This window comes from Urocitellus parryii, chromosome 5 (genome assembly GCF_045843805.1).
Source record: "Urocitellus parryii isolate mUroPar1 chromosome 5, mUroPar1.hap1, whole genome shotgun sequence".
Classification (NCBI taxonomy): domain Eukaryota; kingdom Metazoa; phylum Chordata; class Mammalia; order Rodentia; family Sciuridae; genus Urocitellus; species Urocitellus parryii.
Genome location: NC_135535.1, coordinates 4,728,276 through 4,741,805, shown reverse-complemented (window position 1 = coordinate 4,741,805; position 13,530 = coordinate 4,728,276). Strand labels below are relative to the sequence as shown.

At 59.6% G+C, this 13,530-nt stretch overlaps 1 protein-coding gene across 1 annotated transcript in view; it reads right to left on the bottom strand.

Annotated features, from left to right (window-relative positions):
- Positions 1–13,228, bottom strand: part of Phf21b (PHD finger protein 21B) — a 64,327-nt gene extending 51,099 nt beyond the window's left edge. The window contains exons 1-2 of the mRNA XM_077798693.1: positions 13,007–13,228; positions 12,033–12,098 (exon numbers count right to left, since the gene is read on the bottom strand). Of these exons, the coding sequence (XP_077654819.1) occupies positions 12,033–12,098; positions 13,007–13,060 (120 nt within the window). The 5' untranslated portion in view covers positions 13,061–13,228. The remainder of the gene's footprint in view (positions 1–12,032; positions 12,099–13,006) is intronic.
- Positions 13,229–13,530: the final 302 nt, after the last annotated feature.

The following is a 13,530-nucleotide window of genomic DNA, read 5'->3' as shown; positions in this document are numbered from 1 at the left end:
AGGAACGAGTTATACCCCCCCGACCCCGGCCCACCGTTTGTGAATTAGTGTCATCACAAGAAAGAGGACCAGATAAAAACACCCAGTCCAGTCGCGCAGATCAGCACCCCCGCGAGGGGCCTGCAGCGCCAGCACGGGGCACTGGCGCGCAGCCCCACCTTCCAGGCTGGCCTCTGCACCGGCTCCTGCTAGCCAGCAAGGTCCTGGCCCCAGCGCCATGTTTACCTTTTTCATCAATTAAACAAAGCTGAAGAGAGGCCGTCACAGCCTCGGGAGAGCGGGTGGGCGCATCCCTCCCCCCCCCCCACACCAAGGTGGGGGCACGCGGGGGGGATAAATTACTGCACAGTAAGTCCAGCCGCGCCAGGATGTAATAAAATGTGTTGCTAAGATACAAGTACCAAGAAGTTCATTAAAGGACACTTTAACCAGGCTGCCAGGCTCCTCTCCCTTCCAAGGCAGCTTATTTGGTACTGTCCCTTGTGTTTATAATTAGATCCCCACAGGAGAGGCCGCGGGCCCATTCAACTCCACTCGGCTGAGTGGCAGAGCACGATGACTTCAGCGAGACCCTGGCTCAGGGCGGGGCACGGAAGGGGGTGTTGCAGGACAATCTCACGAATGGAAACAGATCCGAGTTCCACTGAGTTACCTAAGTGGGGTTCAGACAGCCTGGACGAACCCCAATAGCTCCCTGCACCGGCAACCTGCAGGGGCTCAGGGCTCCCTGGACTGCAGACTCCTACCCCCAGGACCAGGGACTATGCCACAACCTGGAGTCTCATGGCTGCAGCCTCGGCACATCCGGGTTGGACCCCCCTAGTAATGGCCAGCTGTAAGTAGCCACCAGGATGGTGCCTGTGGGCAGGAGGTGATGGAGGAGTCACTGCCAACATGATGGTGCTACCAAGGGGAGCAAGGCCAGAGGAGGGACATCAGAGCCTATGCTGAGGTCAGGGTAGCTGCCCACCCAACTGGCCTGAAGGAGTTTGCAGCCAGGGGTCAACACTGGAGGAAACGTGGCAGGGGCTCAGGTGAGTCGCATCAGCCTGCAGCAGTGTCCCTTTCGGCTGCACTGCCCTGCCCACTCCGCACAGCAAGAAACCACGCTGGCACAGGTGAGCAGGCTTCCAGAGGCCGTGCCACCCAAGCACAAGGGAGAGACTCAAGTGTGCTCTCCCTGCCCAAGGCCGGGGACCCCAGGGTGTCAGTGGCAGCCACAGAATCCCTGATGGCCACAGGGTTCCTGAACCCAGAACCTCAGCATGCAGGAGGACCATGCTGCCCCCCGTCCCGGGGCCAGGGGGCTGCTTCTCCTCTGGGCTTGAGTGGTGGCTGGGCAGGCGAAGACCTCCAGCAACCAGCTCCCGTGGTCAGCTCTTCCTCCAGCCTGGCAGGAGCCAGCCCGAGGGTCACTCCCAGCCCGCAAGCACTTCCTCTAGCTATGCCGTCCCGACTGAAAGGCAGGAATGGCCACGTTGGAGGCCCTCGCGTCCACTAGTTCTCAATCTCCTGCTCCCCAGCCACATGAGCCGTCACGGGAAGCCCGGGCCATTTCCTCTGCCAGGAACATTCTTCCCACAGAAGGCCGCTGGATCCCTCCAGCTTCTGCAGGGCTCTGCTCCAACGCTGCCTTCTCAGGGACACCCCCCACCCCATCACCTCGCTACAACCCCACTCCCAAGGCTTCCCCCCTCCCCTGCTTCTCGCCAGGGCACCCACCTCCCAGCCCCCCACATTCCCTTACTATCTATTTGACTAGGCTCGTCTGGTCTGGTACCTGTCTCCCCTCGAGAGCCACGTCTCCAGCACAGAGAAGGCACATGCTGAATGTCACCTGCTCATACGCCCAGGCTGCCCTCTTCTGGACACACAGAGCCACCCAGGCCTAGGGAGGAGGTCTAAGGCACAGAGGGCTCTGTCATCTTGGTCCCTTTCAGTCTCTTCTGCTGAATGTTCTGGGCACCTGGGTGTCTTTAAAGCCCAGCCACAGGTGGCTCCTGACCACGCTTCCAACATGCCCACGGCTGTCACCTCCAGCGCCTGCAGCTGTGACAGTCTCTAGGGCCCTCTGGCCTCAGCCCGCGGTGGCCCCAGTGACTGTCTTGTCACGCCCCCTTCCAAGCCAGGACAAGCTCTTGGGGACCTTCTTGCAGTGGAAGCTGGGAGCCGGGGAGCAGCGTGTGGGTGGAGAGAACCCTGTCAGAGGGCAGTCGGGAGGTCACACGGCGCGTCTCTGTGCGCTGCGCACACCGCCAGGGCACACTCATCCCGGGCGAGCCTTGGTGTTGCTGACTGTGGGAACTGCTGCCTGTCACTTGGTGAGCTGCCCTCACACTGAACTCTGGATCACCGCATATACATGCACATATCCTTAATTACATCCCCAAGTTCAACTGCACGTAGGGGCTGGCTTTCCGCCTGAACGACGTCACGGAGAACCCCTCTTGCTCCCTTTCCCTGCTCCCCTGTCCCAGGTCCTTCTCTTTTCTGGGGCAGACAGCCTCTCCCAGCTCCACCCAGTGACAGCCTGTAGACCCCTTTGCTGCCACACTCAAGACCCCGCAGGCAGGCAATATGCCCCCAAAGGCGACAGCAGTCACAGCTGTCAGCTCCTCTTCCCTCTGGGCACCGACTCCCCCTCCCCCTCCCAGCCCACGGTGGGCCCCGACCCCTGTGTACACACTCCGCAAGCAGCAGGTGGACACCAGGGCTGGGGGGAACCGTGTGCAGGTCCTCCTCCCATGCACCCGGGACACAGAGCTGGACACGCACCCACCTCACAGACCAGCAGCCATTCCAATTCAACAGGTTTCACCATCAGATGATTTCGAACACACGAGGCTGGGGAAGGTGGCCCTCTCTTACTTGTACCAATCGGAAGTCACCTGCTCTGAGTATCTGACAGCTGTTCTGAAACCAACAGGATGCTGCCGGGTCCTCTCCTGGGGGCCCTGTTGTCCACACACAAGGGCAGGTCCCAGCACCTCTCTCCTGGGGCGAGGCTCCAGGAAAGCAGCTTCCCACAGGAAACTTCTGCAAACCGAATCTTGCTGTGGGAGCAAACTGGAGGCTCCCCTGAGGCCACAGTGAGATTGGTGGAAGACGAGCTCTGTCCCTGGACTTGATTCCCCTGCCCCACAGCCCACCTGTGCCCTCGGTCTCCCTGGTGTAAGACAGAGTGTGCTCCAAAGCCCTGTCTGATACTCTCACCTGAAGGGTTTGGCGTCAGAAGTCGTCTGCCAAGTCCAGGCCACACGGACCCTCGGCTTCTACCAAGTCCAGGCCTGCGTCCAGGCCTGTGGCCGGATCCTGGCTCTGGACACACCTAACACCAAGGTCTCTGTCCCAACAAAAAGCTGCAGTAGCCTCTGCTCTCCCAGCCTCCGTTTCCCATACCATGTTCCTAAAGTAGCTCGATGACGTCAGAGGACACCCCCTCACTCGGCTTCTCTCCTGCACAGCAGCCTCACACCAGCCCACGGACACCCACTCCGGACGGCCCTGCCTGGCAAGAAGCACTGGGCGACCAGGACCAGCCAGGGGGCCCCTCCTGCCCCTCCTCAGGATGAGGGTTCAACTCAACCCTGGACAAAAATGTGAAGTCCCCAGCGGGAGCGGCCCTTCCCACTGTGCCCCAACCAGACCCGCAGGAGCGCCAAGCCAAAAGCTAAATCGGATCACGTAAGGCGCAGCCTGGGCGAGATGGCGAGGGACGCCGGCTATTGGCAGTCAGAGGCCGTAACCGAGCGAAGCCGCGTCAGCAGTTTCCCCACTGGGGAGCGGCTACTCGAACAATAAGTAACAGCCAATAAAGAACCTTCAGGAGGCATATTTGTTCTTTCGGAGAATAGAGGCCATTTCAAAATGAGATGAAGCCTCCCCTTAATGCATAAAATCCCAACGTCCGTAATAACAAGACGCGGCACCCAACACACCCAGGGGCTCAAGCCGGTGCGCCAGGAAAGTCGAGTGCAGGGTGGCAGACCAGGGCTCGCAGCCCGAGCCAGGGACTGTGCTCTGGGGTCAGCCTGGCTCTTGCTGGCGGGGCTTCCACAGTGCAGCGTAGAAGAGTCTTCCCTGTCCCCAGCCTGCCCCATGCTCCTCAGCAGGTGTCCCAGGGAGAGGAGGAGACCTGACCCAGGCCTCCTGCAGACTGCTCCCACTTCCTACTTAGGGGACAACTCACGCTCATGGCCACTGACTTGCTGGGGCTCATCTCCCGCACACCAGCTTGGCTTGCCTCCACCTGCGCACAGGGCAGTGAGAGTCCACGCCCAGCCGCTCACCTGCCCAGCAGAAAGCACTGCTGCTCCTCCCCAGGGCCCAGCAGACCAGCGCAGGTCAAGATCCCAGAGCCCCGAGCCGCAGCCCAGAGCGGGGAGACCCAGTGAGCCAGGGGACCTCTCCAGGCTCCAGCCTCTTCCCGAGCAGCACAGAAAACAGCAGCAGGCCTTCCCAGAGGGCCTCCGAGGGGAAACTGGTTCTTACGGTGTCGGAAGGTGGGGTCAAGCCACACACATGCAGGACACAGGGTCCGGGCTCAAGGTGCCACCTCACCTAATTCTCCCGTCGCCCCTTAGTATCATTTCTTGGGCAAAACCACACGGAGCCCGGTGCTGACCGGCAGCACGCTGCTGTTCCCGTCTGCCATCAGGAGGCGAATCCTGCCCGGCACGGGGCTGCCAGAGGACGGGAGGCTCCCACCTGGGCCTGTCTGGCCTAAAGCCTGTGCCGTAGACCTCCATGTCGCAGGCCGCTCGAGACGGAAGCGAGAAGCCCACACAGCACTCTCCCCGGGCTGTGTCCAGGCCACAGACACCAGGGTGGGGGCCGTACCCAGCCGTGCAGGTGACCAGGGTGACTGCAGACATTGCTTCTCGTCCAGAGCCCCCAAAACTGACGCCGGCCCCAGAGCAGAAGCACGCCTCCCGGACAGAGCAGGGAGCAGCCCCGTTGACCAGTGGCTTCACGACTGAGAAAAAAAAAAAAAAGGGCACCGAGCCCAGGATTCGGTTCCTGAGAAGACAAAGGCATCCGAGGAAAACCCACTAAATCCCGGGGGAATCGTGGCCAGCAGCTCTGATGAGGCATCTCAGGCATCTCACCAAAAAATCCAAACCTAACTGAAACCAGTTGCACAGTCGGACAGCAGGTATCTGAAGAGGGTAAAGTATCAGAGTGGACACTCTGGACTGGCTGAAGAGGACAGTGCAGTGTCACCATCAACCTTCCCCAGGGTGGCAAGAGACAGGACACCGTGAGTGGGGACATGGAGACGGCAACAGTGCACTTCCCAGGCCAGCTGGGCCTCAGCAGGCAGAGCACCCAGGTTTCCCCCGCACTTGACCCCTCAGTGCCCTCCATGCCCACCTGGAACGTGGGAGGGGGGGCTCACTACAACCCCCACATCACAGACTGGAAGTGAGCTCAGAGGGCAGGAGGACGTGGCCAGGGCACTTGGCTAGGTCAAGAGCACTTGGGCCTTGGTTCTTCCGGTTATGTCCCCTTATACCTGACAATGTGGTGACCAGGTGGAGAGGAGGTGGGGCCAAGGCACAGGGCGCCTGAGGCTGGGGGCAGAACCAGCAATTCCATTCTTTCCAAAGCGGCTTGGCCTTGGGAAGCTGTCCGCCTCTGATCTGACCAGCGGAGAAGAACCACAGACATGTCGGGACGGAATCTTTAAAGGGAGCGCTGCAGCCGCATGGGGCAGTGTGCACAGTCTGCCTCCAACACTTCCCCAGGTACAAATGCTACCTCCTTGGGGCTGTCGCACAAGCCCCACAGAGCACACCATCCCCCACTGCTGATGGCCAGGCATCCCATGACAAGGTATCGCTGGGGGACAGGTAAACAGAGTCACCTGCTCCCAAGCACTGTGAGCAGAGACCAGGGGAAACATCTGCAAGAGTCAGGCGTCACCATCACTAACCCTGTCACCCACCTCCACTCCATGTCCCCAGAATCTGCTGGGAGCTACGAGTGTTTCTAGAATTAACCCAGCTGCCTCCAACCCACGTGCACAACCCTGGCAGGTGTGGAGACAAGTTCAGCAGCCACTTGTGCCGTCCAGATGACAGGTGTGCGTGTGTGCAGAGTGCAGCCGCGAACACTGACGCCTGACACCAATGGCATCCACGAGCCAGGGGGGCAGCAAGGAGGGGACCCTCCCTGTTACCCGACCTTCAAACCTGTGCTGTGGTTCCCAGACGCACGGCTTACGTCACATCAGAAACTTTGAGTAGAATCTTCTCTATTCCTCTATGTCACAGAAACAGCAGATCGTGGACCTCGGCCTTTCCTAGTAACATCTCACTTCAGGGCAGGAGAACGGTCATTAACTTCCTGACTTCAAAAACAGATCCCTCCTCTCGTTTTAGTGACATAATCCTGGGCGGAATTTACGCGTACTACATAGGCTTTGTGTATGTGGTGTTGTTGTAAACTTTGACATACACAGGTTTGTTATTTATCATTCTATATTATGTAGGAGCAATAAAAATAAATTCAAAATAAGATGCATCTAAGTTCACCCAACATAGATGTGTACGTCATGCACACACACTTTTGTTTTCTTTAAGCAGTTTCCCTCTGAGTCACCTTATGGAGGCTTCCAGAGCTGTCCCCCACAAACTTCTGTGCTCTGGAGAAGGCAGGAGAAGGTCCCCTGCAGTCCGCACCCTCCCCATCTGATCACACTGGTCACTGGTGCTCTGCATAGGTGCCCAGCCTCCTGCTTCCTGGACACACACAGCGTGGGCCATGGAAGCACCTTCCCACAAGGCAACAAAAGGATAAGCAGCTCACCTGCCAGGGGACCTCAGCCCCCCCACTGCCCCCTGGGAGTCTGCCGTCCACACCTTCTGCCTCAGGCCCCTACCACATCAAATCCCGCCCTTCACACCCTTCCTTCTCTGGCCACAGCTCACATCTCCCTCCTCTCTCTTGGTTTCGCTGCCAGAAACACCTCCAGCACACCTGCCCCTCCTGCAGGGTTTCCTCAGGCCCTTTCCTCCAACCACCAGCTCCACTGCCCGCACCCAGGGTCCTGGGAACACCCACCCCAGGTGACCTGCTCCAGGAAGCGGTCCTCCGTCTCCAGCCCACAAACTCGGCAAGGCTTCCCCCAGCACAGCCTTCACAGCCCTTTTCCAGGAGTCACACGTCACAGCTGTCACACGTCACTCCTCTGCCAAGTCCGCCAGGGCTGGGAGCTGGTCCGCTGAACTCTGGGGCCACTCATTCACTGCCTGCCGACTCCAGGCGGGGGCTCCTCTGGGCCCACCACATCACCACTGCTAACCCACACTCCTCCCTGCCCCGAAAACACTGAGCAGACCTCCCTCTGCCACCGCGCCACCCAGAGCTTACAGTCAGATCAAGACAGTAATGCAGGCACTCCTCAGAGGCAGGGCGACACTCAGGGTGCCAGGGACCTGCGGAAAAGCAACCAGGAGGGCCCTGCTGCCAGGCTAAAGAGTGCAGTGAACCCCCACTCCCTCCAGTAGAGGACAGGCAGCAGGCAGGGCCCCTGAGAGCCATGGGGACCCACTTGAGGGTTGTGGGCAGGAAGCAGAGTGATCCCATTCTGATTAAGGCACTCACTCTGGTGAAGGCAGACACTAGAAGGAACCAGAGATTCAGCACACAGCTATTAAAAGCCAAAAGGAAGAACCCATCCAAACAGCCATGGAGAGGTGAATGGTCTAACACAACGCACTGCCCCACAGAGGGGCCATCAGACACAAAAAGGAACCACATACTGACCTGTGCTACAACCAGGGCACCCTGAAACCTCACAAGTGAGGTTGGTGGTCTGTGACCCCAGGTGGGAAGTCCCCAGCAGGCCACTCCAGAGCAGGGGAGCAGTCACTTGGGGCTGGAGGGCAGGGCAGTTCCCTTCCGGGTGATGAACACTATGAAATGGACAGGGGCAAAGAGGCCTGGAAATATAAGGCCCCCAATGGCTTCCTTTCTACAGGTGAATGACGTGTGCAAACTGGGTATCAATAAAACTGTTCTGTCCTCCTTTAGGTGGACACAGTGAGGAGGCTGCTGCCATCTTCCAGGTGGTGGGGGCGTGGAGAAAGGCTCAGGCAGAAGGGCCCCAGCAGGCTTCAGCTGGAGCAGGGGGTGGTCCAACCCCACACCGTCACCACACAGGGCACAACGTGGAGCCTTTGGAGTTGGCCTTAATTCCGTCTCTGGCCTGCAATATTAAACAATGCTGTTTCAAGCATGAGAGGGACACTCTAGAGGAACATCAGGGAATATTTCCTGAGGGGAGCAGGCTTGGGAGGAGAGCTTAGAGAGGAGGACGTCCTCTGACCAAGCAAAGACCATCTTGGAAGGGAGTGCTCTGGGGATAAACCTGCTGCGGGCTTCAGCTGGGGGAGCCTTCCAGGAGGAACCCCATGCTCCAGTGACTAGGGAATCGTGCTGAAGACACGATTTAGTGCCTGAGGGAGCACGCGGACACACCGCCTTTCAAGAAGACGGATTTTTATTGCTGTGCTAGAGGACAACCCCTTGGAACCCAGAGTCCATCAAACAGATGGATGGGGCAATGCACAAGGCCCCAAGTTCACCTCCAGGGTCTCTAGGCAAGTCCACATGAATATGAACTCAAGTTCAAACACAAGACTCTTCAAACTCGGACAGACTGGACGGCATGAAGTCAGGCCTGGAGATACCACCTCACAGGACTTGAAAATGCTACAAGAACACTAAAAGTGGGGCGGGTGGGAGCCTCCAGTGTTCATGATGGTCTGTTATTTACACGGAAGTGCTTGTTGCTTGACAATTTAGATAAAAACGTGACTGCCTCTCTGCCTATGCTGCAGATTCGTGGTGTAAGACCACTGGAGCAGCTAATGGAGTCTTCACATCTTGTTAAAGAAGAGGGGCCAACCTCACCAGACGCAGCCCAGCACTGAGGTGCACACTACCCCAAGCACAACCTGCCTGTGTCCCCCGGCACAGGTCAGCTCTGACCAACTCCCCCAGGCCCTTCTGATTCCCCCAAGGAGAAAATAGGAATTTCCTTTTCAGACAGCAGGGTCCCATGGCACGTAGCTTTCCGTTTAACCCACCCCCCCCCCCAATGATGAGAGGAAAACAAGATTTATCTCTCCACTTCTGACCGACAAACTACCTGATTCTGAGTCCTTTACACACTTATCTATATAAGAGTAACTGAAAACATTTCAGTGCTAAAGGGCATGAATGAGAGGCCGATGGCAGGCCCTGAAGATCCTACGTAGCGGCTGTGTTTCCAACACGTGGATAATGGGGTCATCCGTTCATTTTACTATCTAGTTCATCATCCTCTGCACGTGCACTTTTAATTGAAACTTAACCTTTATATCTGATACTCCAAGTGGGGGCAGCACACACACAAAAAGAAATCTCTGGAGGTGGTAAGATTTTTTTCTCCAAGTGACTCTAAAAAGGGATCCTACCTTTAATTTCATGTTGAGTTAAAAAAAAAAAAAAAAAAAAAAAAAAAAAAACCTCTGACATACAAGCATTTTCATTCCTACTCCCACATTTTGGCTCCTCCTGAACAAGTTTTGGGATATACAACAGAGGGCCTCTTCAAAGCACATCCTAGTCACCTCCCAGTGTGTACCTCCACCTTTCCCAGGCCAAGCTGCCAATCACTTCGGAGGTCTCCAAGGAGAGAGGGAGGGGAAATGTTAAGTCCACCCAACTCAAGACATAGGTGACCCCTGAAAGATGCAACAGCCAGCCCAGGAGAGACAAGGCGGCCTGATTAGCATGCTGAACCCGGCCTCAGCCCCCTCCCCTCCCTTTTATGAGCCCTTGTTATATAAAATGCCACAAAGAGAACCGGAAAAGCAACAACACTTGCAGTTACAAACACAAGTTCCGATGGCAGGCCAAACCCTGGCTGCTGACCAGATGTTATTTTTAGTCATCTAAAAGAGAAACATTTTTAAAAGGCCAGGGAACAAAAGTTTTCTCGTTTCCTTTCTTTCTTTTTAAACACACACACACACACACACACACACACACACACAAAGATGGAGGTGTATGCGTCTTCAGTCGTAGGCATCCTTCCCGAGTTCAAATTTAAAGGCAAAGGCAGCCTGAGCAGGCAGCTTCTGGCCCAGCAGCTCCACCACCTTCAAACAGGATTTTCAAATGTTTCTTTCAGCCTTATCTAAATTCCAGCATGTCGGATAATAAATAGCTACTCATTTACTATCATCATAAAAATTTAAACAGCCTTGAAACAGTTGCTACAATACAGAGGAAATGATCAAACCTAAGCTCCGAAGAGCCACTCCAAATAGTAAAACTATTGCCACGCAGCGCGTACATAAAGACATTGTCGCCGTGAAAGCCGCCGGGTGCCGGGCTCCTGTTTTAAATCTACTCCGAGCATAAGAGTCAACAACTTGCCGTGTTATCCAGTGAAAAGGGGCCTAGTAACCCTCAGCTATTACTCTACAGATTTGGTGGTGCTGGTTTTTTTTTTAAATAAAGTATCGGATTTGATCCTACACAGTGATTAAACATCTTTGTGCTCCGCAGAGAAGGGTCTTCCAACCCCTCCCCCTCCAAAAATGGCATCGAAGCAATCAAAATGGTAATGCCGGGCCTGGGTCCCCTCCCCCCGCGAACTCCCCGACTTCGCCGGGGCCGCGCGCCGGGCCCCCCTCCGGCGGGAATGGAAGCTTCCACTCCCGGACGGGGGCGCGCAGCCGGGGGGTGGGGGGCCGCGGCACCGACAGAAAGGGGTTAATGCCGCGTCCCAACCCCGCCGTCCAGCCGGGCGCCCCCACCGGGCGCGGACCCGCCGGAACAGCCATCTTTCTTTCCGGTCGCCTCCTCGCCCGCACGCCCCCTCCCACCACTTTTCAACTTTAAAGACTCGAAAGGAGCCCCGGGGCCGGAGTTGGCCTCTCCGCCGCGGCGCCCCGCCAACCGCGTCCCCGCCTCTCCCCACTCCCCCCCCCCGCAGGGAAAGCCCCGCCCGGGAGGGGGCGCCCGCGAGGGGGGAGGGGCGCGGGGCCGAGCGGTCCAAGTTTGGCGGCGGCGGTGGCATTCCGAAGGAAGCGCGATCGATGGCCAGGGGGCGCGGCGGCGCGGGGCGGGGGCGGCCGCGGGCGGGCGGAGGGCGCAGAGGAGGGGCGCCCCCGCCCGCCGCCTCGGAGCCCCGGGAGCGCCATTGGCTGCGCCGCTCAAAGTTCTCGGCTCCGCGGCAGGGAAGGGGCGGGGGCGCCGCGCGGGGGCGGGGGAGGGGCGGCGGGGGGCGGGGGCGCGCGGCCGGCCGAGCTCCGGCGGCGGCATCTGTTCGTGGTGCTGAAACCCGGAGCGCTGAGCTCAGCGCAACTAAGTCACAATGGACAACTTTTCCTCCCCCGAGGAGGCCGCGCGGGGGTCTGCCACCGCGCCCCCCACCGCGGGAGCTCCTGGTGGGTCCCCATCTACCCCTAAGGCCCAGAGACCAAAGTTGGAGCAGAACCGGGGGGTCCCGGGGGCGCCTTTCTTTTGTTCCCGGGAGCTGGCGTCAGATTCCAAGAATAAAAAGTGAAGCCGGCGAAGTGGAGGGGAGGGGGCGCCCAGGGAAGGATTTTAAAGCGAGATCTTCCAGGGAAGCCAGGAATTGCTTCCAAGTAGTTTGACGTCCAGGCTCGAATGACCGCCGTCCTCCGCCCCCACTCCCACCCAGTGTGGGGCTGGGGACGCCGAGCCCCGGGAATTTACACGTTCCAAAAACATGTCCACCAACTCAAAATGGACGCCGGGCTGCCGGCGCCTTTGAGGTGCAGCTTGTCTTTTTCGGCCACTGCCGGGGCCTCGCGCTCACCCTCCGTCGCCACGAACTGGCTCTTTCTCCCCAGAAACGAGGGGGCGATAACTTCGAGGGCTGGAGACAGACCCCTGGGGGAGTCTGCGAGTGTGGCGCCTACGCTGGCACTTTTCAGGGTGCTGTCAAAGTGCCCGGCGACCCCTCCCGGGCCCCTCGCCTCAAGTGGGGGACTGGTCCCTTCGCTTACTTGTTTGTCACTGAGCGTTGCGATCCGCGGCTGCCTTTCGTGGAGCTGCTTCTTGAGGTCGCCGTTCTGCGGAAACACGGAGGAGCGGGCTCAGGCCGGCAGGCCGGGGGTCAGGTGCGCCCGGGGCCCCATGGGCCACGGCACCCCGCCGGGCACCCCAAGGGCCAGGACGGCCGCAGCTCGCCCCAAGTTTCCCTGGCCGCGTCCCGCACGCGCGGCGACCGGGCAGTGCCGCGCGGGGCCGCTTACCTGTGGCTGCCGCCTCATCGGGGCAGCTCGCGGGGCGGGGCGGGGGCCGAGGCCACCCGGCGGCGCGCCCCGAGCCGTGCAAGTTTGCAGGCCGGGGTGCGTGTGCGAATGAGTGTGAGTGTGAGTGTGTGCCGGGGGAGGGGGGAGGAACAAAGAGCCAAGTAAACACGGCGAGTCCGTGTCGAGCAAAGCTCATAAATATTCAAGTCGCGTCCTAATCTCCCCAACACACACACGCGCACGCTGCAAAACCGCTCCGGCGCTGGCCGCCACGCCGCCGCTCGCGGACCAACAATCACCAAAACTACTTTTGCGAATAGTGCAGGACTCAGTGGGGGTAGAGGCCGAAGGAAAAGGTTGGAAGGGGGCTGTCCACGCTTCCCCTCCCCGGGACAAGCTCACGAAAGGAACCCCTCCCGGCTACCCCCGTCAGGAGACCCTGCAGCGATTAAGGGAAGATGCCGCGATCCGATGCCAGGAGCCCTCAAGCCTCAAACAGTGCAGGATCGCGCGGGAGGAGGGTGGAGAGGGAACCAAGGAGGGGGCCGAGCCACGCATACCTCCCCTGCCCCAGGACGGGCTCTAGGAAGGGGCCGTTCCCGGCACCCCAGCCAGGGGGACCCTGCGACCAGAGAGAGAAAACTCAGGTCGCGGGCGCCTCCACTCCCCAAACACGCCCCCGTCTCCCACCAGACCCCCCAACCCCCCAACCCCCAGCCACCTACCTGGTGGCGCGCGAGTTCCACGGAGAGCGCCTCGGGCCGGCTCTGCAGCTCCATCCCGGCAACTTGGGTGGCACTTTGCGCTCACTTTGGCCCCCGATCCCGGGAAGTTGTGCGGATCAGCTGGGGGCGCGGATCCGGCGGGGGCGGACCGGGCCTCGAAGGAGGGGGGACCGGAGCCCCCTCCTCCACGGCCGAAAGGGAGGGGGGCGGGCGAGAGGGAAGAAAGGCGGCCGGTCGCCGCGGCACCGAGCCCGCGGCAGCCCCAACTCCTCAGGCTGCGGGGCAAGTTGCGCGGGGTCCCCGGGCTGCCAGCGCGGCCCGGCGCATGGCCCCCCGGCGCCGGGAGCCCCGCGCAGCCCCGCGCGCGCGCCCCGCCGCCGACCGCGCCAGCCGCCCGCCGGCAGGGACTATATTTCCTCCGGCGCGCGCGCCTGGATCTCGCTGGGCCTCGGCAAAGTTGTGCCTCGGCACGATGCTAATTCGGCAGTGCCCGGATGGAGCGGGCCGGGGCGACAGGGGGCGGT